Source organism: Aquarana catesbeiana, linkage group LG04 (genome assembly GCF_042186555.1).
Source record: "Aquarana catesbeiana isolate 2022-GZ linkage group LG04, ASM4218655v1, whole genome shotgun sequence".
NCBI lineage: Eukaryota > Metazoa > Chordata > Amphibia > Anura > Ranidae > Aquarana > Aquarana catesbeiana.
In genome coordinates, this window is record NC_133327.1 from 258,487,518 (window position 1) to 258,506,789 (window position 19,272).

A 19,272-nucleotide genomic window follows, 5' to 3' on the forward strand; every position below is an offset into this window, starting at 1 on the left:
AGTGTAATATATTGTAGCTTACCAGTCCTTGGGGCTCATTCACATGACCAAATCAGCCTTAGTGCAGCAAGAATGTAGCAAAAAACTGCCCAGGAGTTTAGGTGTACGTGGACAAACAAACATGGCTGGGAAGTCCCAAGAAACTTGCATCCAAGGCAGCTGACACTGCTTTTTACAGGCTTCCCAGGCCGTTGCTATCCGCACACACCAGGGCTCTGGGCCCAGTTTTTTCAACACACTTGCTGCATCACAGCCAATTTGCCTGTGCAAATAAGGCCCTAGATGTGTTGGTTACATTTATTTACTTCAGCTTTTTTCCCCCCTTAATTTTCAGCTGATGATCCTTCCAGTAGCACACTTTCTGTCCTAGGATGACAACCCTAAAAATATGCTATATAGATATACTGTATCTATAGAGGAACAATAGTGAGATCCTAGGATAGGAAATGTGTACTCCATAACACAGGGAGATGTACTGTAGTTCACAGAGATAACCTAAGCTAGGCTGATAACACTCCTTGGGACTTCAACACAACATAGGCAAGGTGTTGTCAGCTCACTACAGGAAGTTGCAAGCTTACTATTTCTGGCAGGATCAACAGGTATTTCACTCAAACAGATCTAACAAATCTGATTGAGAGCAGTGAAAAGCTTTCAAGCACTGACATTCTTTCCTGTTTGGACTTTTGTATGGGAGAGCCAGCAAGAAGCTTTAAAGCCTAACTCCAGGTTTACTACAACGTTAAATAATTTGTTGGTACCAAGTTGGCCTAATCAAACAATTTCCTTGAGTAACAGGTGCGCCCTCTAGGAGCGCTCTTTGCCGGCAGTGGGATGGACAGTGACAGCCGTCCCTTTACCGGGACAAAATCAAGTTGTGCTGAGTGCTGCTCTGCCAAACATAGGAAGCCTTGTATTTTATAAAGGAATACAAAGTTTCCTCTGATTGGTGAAGATGGAGACTGTGACATCATTTGCCCGCATCTCCACCTCAGTCAATCAAAGGAAGCACTGTATTCATTCATAAAATAAAAGGCTTCCTATGAATGGCTGAGAGGCTCTCAGCCCGACTTGATTTTGTTCCAGGAACAGGCTGATGCTACATGCAGTTTATACAGCATTACCAGCAGGTGCATCTGTTAGTTAAAGTGGATGTAAACCAGAATTTTTTTTTTTTATATCATAATGTAGAGTATAAGATTTCCTATCATTTGAGCCCAGTCTTGCCACAGAGTTAATCCATCTCTGAGCAATCCTCTTTTATTGTTCAGTGAGAAAAATCTTGACAAACTGAGAAAAACTTTGTCAAATACTCCCCCTTGCTGTGAGTGACAGGTGATTTACATCTCGTGCACTAGCCTAAGACACATGCATTATTTTTTAATTCCCTCCCCCACGCCTTTCTTCAGCAGCTCTGCAAGGATTGGCTGTTCCACACCTCAGCATGATTTGGCAAGCTGAAGTCATGTGGTTACTTTCCTGTCTTTTCACTGGATGTTAGAGATCATAGCAGAAGTTCAGTGTAAGAAATACACAGGAGAAAATGCATATTGACAAGGGGAGTGTAGAGGTGGCGGGGAGTCTACTGACATCACGACTCCACCCACCGAGCCCTGGACAACAGACCCGCCTACAGAATATGCAGTTTTTCGGGTCTAATAACAGACAGAGGGGAGACATTTGACAGGTAAGGATACATGCAGGAGACATGTATATCCTAATAGATAACCCCTATGGCAGTAGTTTAGAAAGGATGACATTGGGTTTACATCCACTTTAAGGAAGGGGTTTATTTGAGCCAGCTTAGCCGAAAGGAACCATTTAAAGTCCAGTAAACATGGAATTCATCTTTGAGTGGGTGTTCCAGTATTAGAAGCAGGTGTCTTTCAGGATAACCAGATTAAAGACAAAAAGGAAGTGGTGCAGTAAACTGGTGCAGTACAGCAATGCCTTAGGCTGCATTCACACCTGTTTCAAAGTCGCGCGTTTTTGCCATGTTTTTACTGTGATTTTGCCGTGATTTTGTTCAGGTCACCAATGTAAAAGGCAGAAAAACACCTGTAATCTGCCCCAAACGCTTAGGGCGTTTTTCAGGTGTTTTGCTTCAGGTGAAAAAACGCTCAGATGTGAACAGGTGCCATTGAAATGAATGAGATTTTGCTTGTTGGGCGTTTTTCTGGCGTTTTATGAGCTAAACGCCCAGATGTGAATGCAGCCTTAATGAAAAACTATAACCATGGAAGCTAAGCTCCCGACATGCATCTCAGTGTTTCTAAATTTTGACTGTGTTACCCTGAAAAATCTATATTTAAGATTTTTCATATCTCATAGATATGATGTGGGTTAAATAAGAGTTCTTTTCGACCAAGAGTGAAAGCTTTAAATATAACAACATTTATTAGGAAGCAGTTGAAAGTCTAGCTAATACACAGTCATCTATCTTATCATCTTACACCAAGGAAGAAAATATTAGGTTGAAATAAACTATTTACATGAAGGAATACAGAGTTTATTCCTTAAAACAGTAATCTAAGTTACAAGTAAAACAGACCTTTTCCATAATTACCCTTTAGTTCCATATTACAGGCATACTGCTAAATTTGTTATATCCAATGTATGCAGCTTTCACCCAAACAGTACATACCTCACAGCGGTAACACTGCACATGGAAATCACGGTCCAAAGCTACAATACGAACAGTCTCCTCCTGGCCAGGAGCAGGCATTATTGGTTCTCTACACACAGAACACCTTGGAGCAAACTTCCTGCAGACAAAGCAGAAAAGAGATTACAGTATTTATATAGTCATAACATTTTATAAACACTTTACAAACTACATAAAAATATAAAAATCAGTCCCTGGCCCAGCAGAGTTTACAGTCTATGGTCCCTGCTACATTCCTGTAAGCACCCACCCACTAACACTAAGACCAGTTTGCATAACCACTTCCCGCCCGCCATATAGCAGAATGACGTGCACAAAGTGGTTAAGTTATCCTGACTGGACATCATATGACGTCCAGCAGGATATGCCACGGGGGCACGCAGCGTGGCAATCGTAGGCTCTTTACCACGTGATCAGCTGTGTCCAATCACAGTGTAAACAGGAAGAGTCCTGTATCGGCTTTTCCTCCACTTGTGCTGACAGGCACAAGTAGAAGAGAGGAGAGCTGATCGGCTGCTCTCCTGATGGGGGTGGGGGGGTGTGTGTGTCTGCGCATCCCCCCCCCCTAAAGGATGCCCACCCAGGGCCACCAGGGTTGCCAATCAGTGCCCATTAGAGGTGCCAATCCGTGCCTATCAATAATGCCTGCAAGTTCTGCCCATCAGTGCCACCCATGAGTGCCGCCTATCATTGCCCAGCAGTGCCGGCTATCAGTGCCCACTATAATTGCCCAGTGCCACCTATCAATGACAATCAGTGCCGCCTATCAGTGCCCATCAGTTCTGCATATTAGTGCCTTATTAGTGCCACATCACCAGTGCCACCTTATCAGTGCCCGTTAGTGCAGCCTCATCAGCGCCCATCAGGGAAGGAAAAAACGTAGTTATTTACAAAATTTTATAACAGAAACAAAGAAAAACTTTTTTCCCCCAAAATTCTCTGCCTTTTTTTTAATTTGTTTAGCAACAGAAAAAACCCCAGTGGTGATCAAATACCACCAAAAGAAAGCTCTATTTGTGGGAACAAAAAAATAAAAATTTTGTTTGGTTGCAGTGTTACATGACCGCACAATTGTCAAAGTGCGACAGCGCTGAAAGCTGAAAATTGGCCTGGGCAGGAAGGGGGGAAAGTGCCATGTATTGAAGTGGTTAAAGACCCATTAAAGTGATTGTAAACCTATGCTTTTTTTTTTTTTTTTTTAAATAACAAATATATCATACTTACCTCCACTGTGCAGTTTGTTTTGCACAGTGTAGCCCCGATCATCTTCTGGGGTCCCCTGGCTCGCAGCTCCTCCTCACATTGGTAAACCCCCTAGGAGAAGCCCTGGGGGTTACCTTGCAGGTACGCTCCTGAGTCCAGTATTTGCGTGCATAGACACGGAATGCCAGACTCGGCCCCGCCTCCTGGCGCCCTCGTTATTGGATTTGATTGACAGCAGCGGGGAGCCAATGGCCTTCGAGGGAACTAAGGGCAGAGGGTGAGTAAAAAAGGGGGGGGGGGGGGGGGCTGGGGGGCCGTTCAGTGTCAGAAGTCTTTTCACCTTGATGCATTAAGGTAGAAAAAAAAAAAAAAAACAAGAGGGTTTACAACCCCTTTACCTCCCTGAATGCCTCTTTGAGCAGTGCAGTTAGACTGGATTATTGAAGACACACATGGTAAGGTACAGAAAATATATGCAGTAACTCCATGCAGATAAGGTCATGGTAAGTTTTAAACTAAGTACCCAGTGTCAGGACTAGTGTTCATTTTGTCAACAAAACGAACATTATTTTAGTCGACTAAAACAAAAACCAATTCAGATGACTAAAATACGACTAAAACTGAAATGCCATTTTAGTCAAAAGACTGACTAAAACGAAATTGAAATTTGATGTCAAAATTAACACTGCACTACCACTTAAGAATAAGTAGAGGGCATCTACTAAGCTGCTGAAAGAAGAAAAAGGCTTTTCTTATTTTTTTCTTAATATTTAATGTTGTTAAAAATTCCTGTAATATGTGCAATTGCATTACCATCCAATAGTGTTTTCATTTTTTTTTCTTTATATATTTTAAAGTTGCTTTTCAGTTTGTCAAAAAGCAAAACGTACGTTTTTTTTTTTTAACCCTTTCATGACCAAGCCTATTTCTGACATTTGTTGCTTACAAGTTAAAATCCATATTTTTTGCTAGAAAATTACTTGGAACCCCCAAACATTATATATATATATTTTTAGCAGGGACCCTAGGGAATAAAGTTGTGATTGTTGCAATAATATGTCACACGATATTTACGCAGCGGTCTTTCAAACAAATTTTTCTTAGGAAAAAAGACACTTTCAGCCACCTCGGTTGTTATCACTAAAGAGCCAACCTCCCACTCTAAAAAATGGTACCGGGGTAATGCTGCAGCCATCACCCCGGTATAACCCCTTCAAGCCAGGAATGTAAATTTGTGTACGGTCGGCGTCAAGGGGTTAGTTCTTCTACTCACAAATTACTCCTAATGATAAAGTGGGGGGAAAGGAGAGATCAGGCGTGAGCAAGTCTAATGCAAATCTGACTTTTCATGGATATGATGAGCTTTTTTGGGGGCTGGAGTGTTGTAATTGCCTCAGACCTGATAAAGATAACCCACTTCTGTGGCTAAAAATAAGCTTTTAAACTTAAAGTGACCCTGTCTCTACAGATCATGTGGCAAAGCCTGGGCTGTAAAAAAACAGCATCTAAATTTTACCCTTCAGTGGCCCATGTCTTGAAACACCACTGCTTTGCAGCTCTCTGGCTGCTGCAGATATACCACATATTTGGGTGTGCGAGTACTGGCTCCTACCACCACATCCTAAGATTCTGCATGCCAGCTAGGATGTCACTAATGGACATAGAAGCTGTCAGAAGAAATAACAGCATGTAGTGGGGAGAACAGGTATTCAACAGAAGAGTGGAATACCTGCAGCAGTAAAGCTGTTTAATGTTTGAAGAAACGGTCCCTCTATACATACTCTTCTTTTACAAGTGACCTGTGGTAACAGGTTTACTTAAAAAAAAAAACAAAAAAAAAAGAGAAGCTTGAAATGCCCTGGGCCTTGGATGTTGAGGGAGTGTGTCTACTTAAGCTTTCTGGCACAGTGCAATACACATTGGAAGACTAACTCTGGTGCACTTAACGGCACCTAGTGATCACCTGCCCCAGTCCAACCCCAACAAAGTTGTAATGTGCAGTTGCCACTCCCTTGCTACTAGTATCATAATAAATGTGGTGGTGCTGGCAGATTAGCAGATGGAAACAAGGAGGGTTTACAGGCAATATGGTATGGAGGACGGGAGGCCAAGCAAATGACAATTTTTTTTTTTTCTAATTGCATTTTAGTGTAAATATGAGATCTGAGGTCTTTTTGGCAGCGGCGGAGGCGATTGCATGTTTCCCCTTGCTTGATTTGGAGACGAGTGAGGGGAAGATGACCCCCACCCGGCTCATAAAAATGCAGGGCGGAAGCGACGTCAAAACATCACTTTCGCCCATAGCTCTTAAAGGGCCATTTTTTTTAAATATTTTTTTAATTGCATTTAAGTGTAAATATGAGATCTGAGGTCTTTTTGACCCCAGATCTCATATTTAAGAGGTCCTGTCGTAGCTTTTTTTCTATTACAAGGGATGTTTACATTCCTTGTAATAGGAATAAGTGACACAATTTTTTTTTCTAAAAACAGTGTAAAAATAAAAAATAAAAAGGTAAAATAAATAAGAAAAATGTTTTTTTAAACGCATCTCGTCCTGCCGAGCTTGCGTGCAGAAGCGAACGCATACGTTAGTAGCGCCTGCATATGAAAAACGGCGTTCAAATCACACATGTGGGGTATCGACACGATCAATAGAATGAGAGCAACAATTCTGGCACTAGACCTCCTCTGTAACTTAAAACATGCAACCTGTAGAATATTTTAAACGTCGCCTATGGAGATTTTAAAGGGTAAATGTTTGTCGCCATTCCGCGAGAGGGCGCAATTTTGAAGCGTGACATGTTGGGTATCAATTTACTCGGCATAACATTATTTTTAACAATATAAAAAAAAACTGGGCTAACTTTACTGTTGTCTTATTTTTTATTCAAAAAGTGTATTTTTTCCAAAAAAAATGCGCTTGTAAGACCGCTTCGCAAATATGGTGTGACAGAAAGTATTGCAACGACCGCCATTTTATTTTCTAGGATGTTAGAAAAAAAAATGTATAATGTTTGGGGGTTCTAAGTAAATTTCTAGCAAAAAAAAAAAAAAAATGTTTTTAACTTGTAAACAACACATCTCAAAAAGAGGCTCGGTACTTAGGTGGTTAAGATCACGATTTCTACTCATGTTGCTTCATGCTCCTTAATTGTATTAATAAACATTATATGTATTATTGACTGACAACTTTATGAATACAGGGATCCTATGTGAACATGTAAAAATTAGGCTGATATATCCAGTATAGCTTCTTCACCATGACACTAAAAGTTCATAGTGCAGTGGCAATTACACTCCAATAAAGCTGGCATGACTTAGTGAGCCATGCAAAAATATATATATTTTACTGGCGGCAGCATACAAAACAACACACTCAAAACACATCCCCTGAGACTACAGGGCTTCAGGACATTTAAATAAAATTGAGATCAAAGCAAGAAAGTCAGTCTTAGGAAATTCTTATCGTGCTACCCAGGATTTAAACACGCCACCCAGGGATTAAGTGGATTAGGGAGAAAAAAAAAAAAAGCTTTCATTTCCCTGGCCACAAATAAAGATGTATTTCACTTATCCAAGAAACCTAACACTTGCCTGTGAAAAAAATGCTCAAGTGTTAAACTAGCAGAAGCAGCTGGTCTCCCTAATTGTTTAACAGTTATGTATATATGAAAACATTAGCCTGGCTGTTAAAATGCAATATTCCACCATTGAGAGTAGCCAATGCTTTTATATTGCATTTCCACTAAATTATAATAATTCCAAACAATGTCAAACCTATCTCCCAATTATAAACCAACATGTCAATCCCTTTGTTGATTTAGGCAGGCTTTAATTAGCTACATATTCCATCCTCTTTGCTATGTCAGATAGGCTAAACATACAGCTTTGCAAACACTTGAAGATGAGGGCGCAAAAGTGGGGTGTAGTTTGTGTGATCAGGTTGCAGTTCAGGCAGAACCTGAACATACGCTGATCAAGTAAAGCAGGGGCCTCCAAACTTTCTAAACAAAGGGCCAGTTTACTGTCCTTTGGACTTCAGGGGGGCCAGTGGGAGTAGAAAATGTCTCAGCATTAGTGTAAGTAAACCATGCCTTAAAGTTGTAAACCTTCCCTATACCCAGTGAAGTGACGGGCCTCAGGTGATACACAGATGAAACAAATCCTCTACATAAATTGTACCTGTTTATGTGCAGTATTTTCTTCTCTAAATCTAATCAAAGTCCGGGAATTTATATGCTTGGCTGCGAGTTCAGAAAAAAAAAAATGAGGCAGAGAGCTGAAGTTGCACTCTGCAGAGCTCAGTGAGGATAGGGCTGAGAACTGATTGGAGAGAAGAGACACCCCTGTCAATCACAGGCTGTGTGCTGGGGATCCATTCCCTGTCACCATTTTTCTCTTGGGGTGAGGAAAACTCGTCAGAATTGACTCATGCCAATAGCAGAGGAATGGAGCAACAGACAGAAATTACATTTAGTGCTTTTAATTGAGACAAGTACATACTATAGGAGGATATGTTTTGTTCATATTTCATGTCTGAGGTTTACAACCACTTTATAAGCTTGGTGATCAATGGGCGTAAAACAATAGCACCTGTGGTAAATAGGAAGAGGAATAGTGCCCCTTCATTGGTATCAGTGGAAGGAATAGTGTCCCATCATTGGCATCAGTGGAAGGAATAGTGCCCCATCATTGGCATCAGTGGAAAGAATAGTGCCCCATCATTGGCATCAGTGGAAAGAATAGTGCCCCATCATTGGCATCAGTGGGAGGAAAAGTGCCCATCTTTGGTATTAGCTAGAGGAATAGTGTCCCATCATTTGAATCAATGAGAGGGAAAGTGCACAATAATTGGGGTCAGTGGTAGTACTCTTGGTGTCCAGTGGGATAAATAATGTCTTGTAGCAGTGGGATGAATAATGCCCCCAAGGGCCAGATAAGGACAAGCAAAGGGCTGCAGTTTGGAGACCACTGAAGTATGACGCCAACGCGCATGACGGCGAGCCCGCCTCCTCCCGGCATCAAGGAAGCAAGGGAGGGGCGGAAGCCCGTGACGCGCGTCACGGCCCCCGGTGGTGGGTGGAGCCTATACGGCACCTATATAGGCGTCCTGTCGGGCGGTCTTGACACTCGAGGCTTTGTGGATGTTCTACCTCACACCCAACTTCTTCTCTGTAGCGGGCTTCTTGTTTATCCAGGTATATGTGCATACTCATACCCCTCACTACCAGTCACCTTGTTTTCACCCCATTATTGTTCTCAGTGGCTTCTTACATTGGCTCACTTGTATATGCACACTTTCCACGGTTGGCTTTGTGTTTCCCTCTTTCACTATTTTTTTCACACTTTGGTTCCTTATCAACATTCCTTCTTCTGGCAGCCTTCTGCCGGTCCCAACCTATCTCCCTATCTTCACTTTTGGCACAGCCTCCTGTCTTTTTCCCCCTCCTTCCTTTTCTCCCACTTTCAGTCCTCGTTGTCACTCCTTCACTCCTATCCAATTATTTTCACTTATTCACAGTGAATCCTCGTGGTTTCACGCCTGCCCAATTGATGGCCTGTGTGGGGGGTTTCCGTTGGGCCGCCCACTGCGGCTACCGTTTGGAGGCTTGTTCGCCTTGGCGTCTCACGCTGCTCCATTACGCTGCGGACCTCAATCAGTAAGTATGCACTGAAGTGCTGCTGGTGATGTCATCCCACCCTTATCTACGGTATTATGATCATTGATTATCCTCATATTCATTTTTTAGACTATCACGCGCATGCTCTTGACGAGTGGCGTATCAGCCACGAAACGCGTAGAGCTACATGATGCCGTGCTTCCATCTATTCTATACCTGGTTCAATTTTCTATACAATTATCACCTTTACAGGTTCAGTGAGGCCATAGGCCCTGCAGATTTTACCTTATATATTGTATTTATCCAATTATGTTTTTTGTGGAACTTTGGAATTTCTCATGGAATTACTAGGCTCTTAAATTGAGATTCTGTTACCATTTTATTGTCTATTGTATATTACCTGTACCTTGACATCAGTGGTTATGATTCAAGACATTCTTGTTATCTTATTAATGCTGTTAACATGTATCAACATTCTTTGTACATTTATATTGTAACAATAAAATTCCTTTGTTCCACTTAATTACCATGCCTTCGCTTTCATGTGCTTCAATTAAAGTCCCACCCTCCTCGTCCCCTCTTTTGACTAATAGGGATGGAAATATGTGACCTTACCGGGCCACAATTTCATTTAAAGTCCCATAGGGATGGAAATACATAACCTTACCAGGTTTAGGCTTCCTAAAAGTCCCTAAATTCCCTTCTATTGTAACTGTACTGTCTACCTATATGTTGTAAAGCGCTGCACAAACTGTTGGCGCTATATAAATCCTGAATATTAATAATAATCTATACTATACATACACACACATACAGTATAAAGAGATGATGGTGATAGACTGGTTAAAATTACACATGAGAGAGCAGTATGGCAAAACTAGCATATTTCAAAAGAAGGTTTCAGTGTTTTGTGGGTGGGTCTATCAACAATGTATTACATCACTGCCGATAACAGAAAATCAATAGGTTTTTTTTTTTTTTTTTTTTTACTAATTTAGAACGTAATTTTGTACAACTATTTTGAAAATGTTATGGTCTGACAAACTGCGGCTGCACTGCTTTTACAGTTAGATGTACAGGAAACATGTATTACTTGGCACAAATGCAACCTCACAGGCATCCTATGGAGGAGTCATACTGAGCAGCCCTGCTCATTAGGATTCATCCTTGTCAGTGCACCACACATATGTACGATATATCTGGTTTGTGTACAGAAAGCTTTCTCTGTGATGTCAGTTTGGAAAGATAGTTTTCAGCAGCAGTCTGAAGCCATTTATGTCACAGCTATCTAATTACTTTTTTCTACAACTACAAGACAAACCAACAAAATTTGAAGTTACAGATGTCAGTATTGATTTCTTGTAGTAATTGAGGGGTGTAATGTGCACTAACAACCTCAGAAATCCTTTGGTGTATTTTTAATTAGCCTTATGCCTGTAGAATTGTATGTATGTAAGCAATGGTGCACTACAGTCATACCAAAGTAGTCTTCAGAATATGGTAAAGGCTTATAAATGATAGGAAATGCATGAACTTAAATGTATTAGAAAACTGACAATGCAACTTGTTCCTACTGATAAACATATCAAAAACCCCACCACTCCAAAATATGTATGCTTCAAAACACAATTTGGGTTAGGCAAATGTAGTAAACCTAAATTGCTAATATTACTTAATTAATTAACTAAAATATTGGGGAAACCATGTGTATGTCTGTAGTTAAAGTAGTTTAATTTCAGAACACTTACTTGTGGAAATCCTCAATGCAGTGAATATGGCCTGATGCATCAACAGTGAAAGGGATTCCATCCAGGCTGCGAAAGCACACTACACAGATGAAGCACTGAGGGTGGTAGGCCTTTCCGGTAGCTCTCAGAATCCTCTCCATGATTGGCTTGGCACAAACGCTGCATTGCTCCAAAGTGCGCTGCACGAATAGATGGAGCAAATCTTGTTAATGAAGGTTGTAATATACAGCATCCAAAATATTCGGTTATAAAGCTTTATAATTATGTTTAGACCCAGTCATCAGTCATTTTACAAAAGACAAGCCTACCTTGTATACCGCAATTATCAGAACAAGTCCTTACATTTTAGATAATCAAAAGGTCTTAAAGCAAAACTCCACAGCTAAATACACAGGTACACAAATTCCTATTTCAGCTTTTTCTGTCAACTTTCTGTCTGACATGGGAGATTTCATGTTCAATGCACAGGCGTATAAAAGTATAGTAAGCTCTGAAGTTGAAGAAAAAAAATAGAAGAATTGGTGTTGGAGTTTATGGATGCCGAGTTATACAGAGGTGTGTGAATCAGAATACTAACATTTACATGCATGTATTTTATCTGCGGATTTAGCCTTTTCTTTCCCTGGAGCTTTCCTTTAAAATAAGAACAGAATTACTGTATAATTATATAGTACTGGTAGCGCTTACCAAAAAGAGATTCGCTACAATAAGCCACCTATTTTTGCCAGAACACCTAAATGCCTCATGTTACCAGGCTAAACCTTAAAAAAAACCAAAAAAAAAAAAAACAACCAGTCATAGCTACCAAATATACCCTAATGTTTTTAACCACTTAAGGACCGATCCTCTTTCTGAGATTTGTTGTTTACAAGTTAAAAACCAGTGAATAAAATGGCGGTTGTTGCAATACTTTCTGTCACACCGTATTTGCGCAGCGGTCTTACAAGCGCACTTTTTTTGGAAAAAGTACACTTTTTTGAACTAAAAAATAAGAAAACAGTAAAGTTAGCCCAATTTTTATATTGTGAAAGATAATGTTACGCTGAGTAAATTGATATCCAAAATGTCACGCTTCAAAATTGTGCCCACTCGTGGAATGGCTACAAACTTTTACCCATAAAAATCTCCATAGGCGAGGTTTAAAAAAATTCTACAGGTTGCATGTTTTGTTACAGAGGAGGAATAGGGCTAGAATTATTGCTCTTATTGCTCTCGCTCTACCGATCACGGTGATACATCACATGTGGTTGGAACACCATTTTCATATGCGGGCGCTACTCACGTATGCGTTCTGCACGCAAGCTCGGCGGGACGTGGCACGTTAAAAATTTTTTTTTTAACTTATTTTACCTTTTATTTATACACTGTTGTTTTTTTTAAAAAAAATGTGTCACTTTTATTCCTATTACAAGGAAACTAAACATCCCTTGTATTAGAAAAAAAGCATAACAGGACCTCTTAAACATGAGATCTGGGGTCAAAAAGACCTCAGATCTCATATTTACACTAAAATGCAATAAAAAATAAAAATATTTGTCATTTGAAAATAAAAAAATGGCCCTTTAAGAGCTATGGGCGGAAGTGACATTTTGACGTCACTTCCGCCCTGCAATGGTATGGACACGGGTGGGGGCCAACTTCCCCTCACTCGTCTCCATACCACACACGGAAGAGGACCCGATCGCCTCTGCTGATGGCTCCGGTAAGCGGCGGAGGGCACCGGAGTGTGCCGGGAGGGGGGGCCCTCTTCCGCCCCGGATAAAAGTGATCTCGCTGCAAATCCGCCGCAGAGACCACTATTATCGGAAACCGGACCGCCGGCCGAAGAAGAGGATACCAGGGTTATAGCAGCTAGCTGCTGCCATAACAAAGATATGTTTAAAATGGAAATACAGCGCTTTCTAGAGAGCCATTCTACTAAAATATAGTAACATAAAAAATAGGTCCTGCATGTTAACAAAAATTCTCTAAAAGAACATTGTTGCTGACCACGTAGTATTCACAATTTTATGAAATGTCCTCCCTTCACTGGTTGATTCGTGACTTAAAACAGAAAAACACCGCAGAAGAAGTGATTTGAGATAGAAAGATTCCTCCACCTGGGAAATAACTGCCGCTTACCAGCTGCACTGATTTCTTTTTAGGGAGATCGCATCGCCGTTTCGTCAAAGGTGACGTCGTTCAGGGGCACTGGATGTCACCTTTGACGAAACGGCATAGGGAGGAGCAGTGAAGGGAAAGGAGGACATTTCATAAAATTGTGAATACTACATGATCAGCAACAATGTTCTTTTAGAGAATATTTGTTAACATGAATTTTTTCTAAGTACACTTTTGACATCTATTATGTGGCCAATTTTTAATGCATTTATGTTCAAACATTATGATGCATATGGTTATATTATTATACTATAGGTTTATGAATTTTAGCGTTTTGTTATAATAGATTGGGAGTAATTATTATCCCCCATTCGATATGGATATTTAATATATGTAGATATATATCACCACATTTTTAGTCTCATAACAAAGATATCCCTCTTCAAAGTTAGGACATATATCGGCGTGCGGTGGTCCGGGAGTGGTTAAACAGAATTTTTTTTTCTTTAATAAACACTTTCAACTATTTCAGAGGTCAACCTTTTCCTTTCTATGTTAGAGATCTTATTTCCTTTTTAAATAGACAACTTCAAAAAAGATATTTTGCCAAAAAATAGGTTTTTGGCAAATAGGTTATCTAGGAATATCAATACCCTTATCCACAAGGACCAAACAGGTTTATCCCCACAAGAGCAGCGTCAACAAATATTTGCAGACTTTTTTTAGAATATGCAGTTACCGATCGATTATGAAGTTACCAGTGCCATATTATCCTTGGATGCCCAGAAGGCATTCGTTATGGTAGAGTGGGAATATTTTTGGACGGTACCTACTGCTTTTAGTATAGGTCTGGAATTCCTAGCATGGCTGAAATTGCTGTATAGGGATCCCAAGGCAAGGCAGAGAATCAATAATACTATGTCGCCATTTTTCTCATGATCTAGAGGGACTAGACAAGGCTGCCCTCTATCCCCTCTGCTGTTTGCTCTGGCAATAGAACCTTTGGCTATAGCCATAAGACAGTCAGAGGGGATAGTTGGGTTTCGCCGTTCAGGAAGGGTAGAAAAAAACTGCGTTGTATGCAGATGATGCTCTCATCTTTTTGGGAGATATTGCAGAATCATTAGTGGAACTTATGACACTTTTTTCCACGTCTGGGCAGTTTTCGGATCAATTGGGAGAAACACCCACTAACAGTGATTGGTAGAGCGAATCTCATTAAAATGATCTGGACTCCACAATTACTCTATATCCTTCATAATTCTCCTATCTGGACACTATCGTATTGGTTTAGGAAGGTTGAATCCCTTTTCATAAGAACTTTTTTGGCGCAAAAAACAATCCCGTATAAAATTAACTAGTCTAATGTTAGCTAAAGATGCAGGAGGACTTGCCATCCCATATGTTAAAACTTACTTCTTAGCCTCACGATTCCAACAATTTTTTGGAAGGACAGAAATTGCTGATTCTGATCCCATACAGGTCCGCTATTGCTGTTGTGTAGGGAACATACATTAATCTCCTTATTGAAGACAAATAGCTTGTGATAAAGGATTTTATACAGGTAAACTTTTTGATAAATATGGCAAGAAATGAAAAGTATTAGTAATATTACGGGTTATACATGTTATTCCCCAATATGGAATAATGTAATCTGTGCGGAATTGCAAAAACTGGAAGGGTTTGGAATAGCAAAAACATGGTTTGAGATATTTGAAGCAGTTGTTTCAGAATGACAGTTTAAAACCCTTTGCTCAAATAATGGAGGAAAATGGAATTCCAAAGCAAAGGTTTTTTCAATATCTTCAACTCAGGTACGCCATACATGCTCAGGCCTGTTCCTTTGAATTTAAACGTAGTCATTCTACAAAAATATCATTATTAGATGCTAAAGGGCATAAGCAGGGTCTTCTATCACGACTGTATGGGGTACTCACAGGTCAACCTTTTCTTATGTTAGAGATCTCATTTCTTTTTTAAATAGCAACTTTAAAAAATATATTTTTGCAACAAAACTTGCTACCTGTGGAAAAGAATTATGCTTTGCTCTCGGAAATATAAAACAATTTCACATTTTTGCAGTTTTTGGTGACTTAAATCACCTAATGGTTTCTTGGCTCTCTTGAGAAATAAAATGATTAGATCCATGCCCTTGAGCTCCCAGGTTTGAACAATACAGCTGTCATATTATACAGTATTCCTTAACAGAGAATACAACAGGCATGGTGATACTTCAAGATGGTAAGTGCCACTCAAAATTCTAAGGCACACAGAACAATAGAAAGATACTATGATATGGATATACAGTATACCGATTTGAATAAACTTTTATGAGTGGTTTTGCGCTACGTGGAATGTCTGGCTCTCTTTTGTCTTCCCATGTATGCTTCTTTGAACTGGTGGTGGCATACATTGTTGGTGTAAGAGGCGATACTTCTGACTTAAGCTTACTACACACACGGGGCCGAATGTCGGGCAGCATTGGATGGTTCAAATAGAAGCTGGCTGATATTCGGCCCATGTGTACTGCAGTCGGCCAGACAGAAGCCATGGGGCATGACCGAAAAAGATCAGCGCTCTCAGCCAGCCGACTGGAGTGTTTTGGCGGGGGGGCCGCCCCCCTGTCAGAACACTATAGAACAGAAGGGGAGGTCGCTGTACTAACACTGGATAGTTAGTACAGTGGCTCCTTCTGAGCTGTCAGTTCTTTTTTTTTCCGTTCAGCCCTGCTGGGTAGAACGGAAAAGAAAATACTATTGTGTAGTAGGCTTTACTGCTGATACTTTCAAGCACTATGTGACTTCTTTGATTAGAGGGTCATAACTCTGTAGTAAACCTCTGTGTGTGGCACTGCGTGGAGGAGCAAATAGATGGTGCGCATAACAAGAGAATTCTCACCATCCAATATGCACTTCTGCACAAGTTTGACACTCACAGCTAAATTTGACATTTACCAAGGACATTGATTTACACAGTGTGGACATTATTTTCCCAGTTTTGTTTGTTTCAATTTATGGTTTATTTATTACACACCTTGGATGAAGTGGTTACACTTATTTGTATTTTTTGGGGGGTTGTTTATGATCTTCTGTTTAGTGGCACAGCGCTTGTTGCTTTTTGTTGACACTATAACCATGTGTATCTAATAAAGTGCTAGCAGCTTTTTATTTCTTTTTACTGATTAGCACACTTTCACATTCATGGAAATATCCGAAACGCGTAGGCTGTTTTACAGCTTTGTACATGCATTTAATAAAGAAATACTATTTTGGATGTCATCCTGAGTGCCGGCCATTCCTTTAATTTAATACAGTTTCACATTGGTTTGAGTTGATAAGCAAGGACAAAACATTTTTAGTCAGCCCGTCTTATATGTCTAAGATACTCCAATAGTGAGATGATATGGCTATAAGTCCTGACTCCTCTTCAGTTTTGGTTGTTTCCAATCCACCTTTTTGTGATCCAGCACATTCTTGTGCATTAACAAAAAATACAATATTAAGCCTAAATACACTCTTTCTTTAAATAAGATAATTACATTCCAAGTTCATCAAAACAAAATGTTCAATGCCTTACAGTTTTTCTTTTTAAAGCAGCCACAAACTATGCACAAAAGCCAGACACCTGCTAGGAGCTGCAGCATGGGAGCCTTGCTGTCTGTGCAGAAGCAGTGGTCTTACTGCAAAGGTCCACCATATCCCTTATGGAGTCAGATATATAGTTCTAAATTAACAATGTTCACACTCCCTGCTGTTTAGAGAGCTCTGGCTCTGCAGGGGCTATATTGCAAAGAGATCTCTATTTCCCTTACAGAAGGCAAGGGTTCCACTCTGCAGCTGCTGGCAGAGGACAGGATATTCTACTCTGGCTGTAAAACACTGAACACCTTTTGTTCTGATTCACCTGGAATGTATTTAACTCACTTAAACTTAGGGTTCAATTGGATTTTAACAAAAAAAAAACAAATAGGAGTGGGACACCTAAAAATTTCAACAGGTGTACACACCTGTGGAACTCAAATGCATGGATGTCTCCAATATAATCTGCTATAAAAATACACTGTAAAAGGTTTTACCTCTCTAACATCTACCAAAGACTGAGATATTAGAATTTGGGTTGCATGACCTTTAAAAGCCACACATTGTTTTCCAATAGATTTCATCTTAAAAATAAATGTAATGATTTTAAATGAACACAGCCAGACTAAAGGGCAATTAATTTATAGCTGCCTGGAAGTACTGCAAGGTCTACGTTATAGTAAAATAGAATCTAACAGCACATTTCTGAAAGCTGATGGCACCACTGTGATACTTGTACCTATGTCACTTAAAGCTCCTAGGAGTCACTCATGAAATAGCACTCATGGTCCAATCCCTCTATCATGGGAGGAAGCCAAGCAGAATGTGAGCTGCCTCCCAGCTGTGAGGATCATGCATGCAGTCAGACATCAGTCTGACAGATAACCCCAGTGGCACTCCTTTTGTGCAATGGGGACACCTCCATCTTGTGCTAAGTTATGCAACACCCTGTAATTTAAATTCCAGCACACACTGTGCTTAAAAACAAAATGTACAATCACTAGATCCTTATTAGGCACCTTAAATGCCCTTTTGAAGCTATGTAAAATACTATACACTAGTCAATGCAGACTTCCCTGACTGATTGCATTTTCAAAGTTCTCTTGACCACAACAAATTACAGTAAAACAAATGACTTTTAGTCTAATCAATGATCTGGATTTAATAAGAATTATTAAAACAATGAGAGGGAAAAGGGATACATATATATATATATATATATATATATATATATATATATATACACACACACACTCACTCATCAGTCCAGAGCAACTGCTGCCATTTTTCTGCATACGACATGGAAATAAGGCTAAATGACTCAATTATGCATGAAAACATAGGAACTGGGGTGTAGAAAAATGGCAGAAGGTGCTTTGGACTGATATATTTGGCTGTAGGAAAATTCAGTTTGTTCGTGAAGGGCTGGAGAACGGTACAACTATAAGTGTCTGCAGGCAACAATGAAGCATGGTGGAAGTTCCTTGCAAGTTCGAAGCTGCAATTCTGCAAATGAATTTGGTCAGGATCAACGGTGTCCTCAAAGCTGGGAAATACAGGAAGATACTGATCCATCATGCCATACCATCAGGGAGGTGTGTGATTGGCTCCAAATTTATGCTGCAGCAGGACAACTACCCCAAACATACAGAAGTGGTTTGGCCCCCACAGAGCCTTGATATCAACATCATGGAGTCTGTCTGGGATTACATGAAGAGACATAAGGATTTTAGACAGCCTACATCCACAGAAGATCTGTGGTTAGTTCTCAAAGATGTTTGGAAAAACCTATATGCAGAGTTCCTTCATAAACTGCGTGCAAGTGCACCTGAAGAATTAATGATGTTTTGAAGGCAAAGGATGGTCACAGTAAATATTGATTTTGTTTGGATTTCTCTTCTGTTCATTTACTTTTCATTTTGTTATTTGATAAAAAAAAAAAAAAGAACTATTAACACTTTTATTTCTGAAAGCATTCTTAATTCCCAGCACTTTTCCACACCTGCCTAAGACTTTTGCACAGTTAGATATATATATATATATATATATATATATATATATATATACACACACACACACACACACATATAGTTAGGTCCATATACATGTGGACACAGGCACAGTTTTCATACTTTTGGCTCTGTATGCCACCAAAATAAAAGTAAAACGAAACAATCCAAATGAATTTGCAGACTTTCAGCTTTAGTTCAAGGGGTTGAACATAAATATCAAGTACAGATTTTAGGAATGGCAACCATTTACATAGTCCCCCAGTCTGAAACCCATTGACATTGCCAAAGACTGGGTTTCTTCATTTCTGATGCTTTGCCAGGCTCTAACTGCAGCTGTCTTCAGTT

General features: G+C 40.0%; 1 protein-coding gene across 4 annotated transcripts in view; it reads right to left on the bottom strand.

Moving 5' to 3' along the window:
• LPP (LIM domain containing preferred translocation partner in lipoma) overlaps positions 1 to 19,272 on the bottom strand; it is a 582,414-nt gene that overhangs the window by 5,445 nt on the left and 557,697 nt on the right. For all 4 annotated transcript variants that reach the window (XM_073626412.1, XM_073626410.1, XM_073626413.1 and 1 more), the window contains 2 exons: positions 11,238 to 11,416; positions 2,645 to 2,765 (listed from right to left, as the gene is read on the bottom strand). In XM_073626412.1, coding sequence (XP_073482513.1) covers positions 2,645 to 2,765; positions 11,238 to 11,416 — 300 coding nt within the window. The remainder of the gene's footprint in view (positions 1 to 2,644; positions 2,766 to 11,237; positions 11,417 to 19,272) is intronic.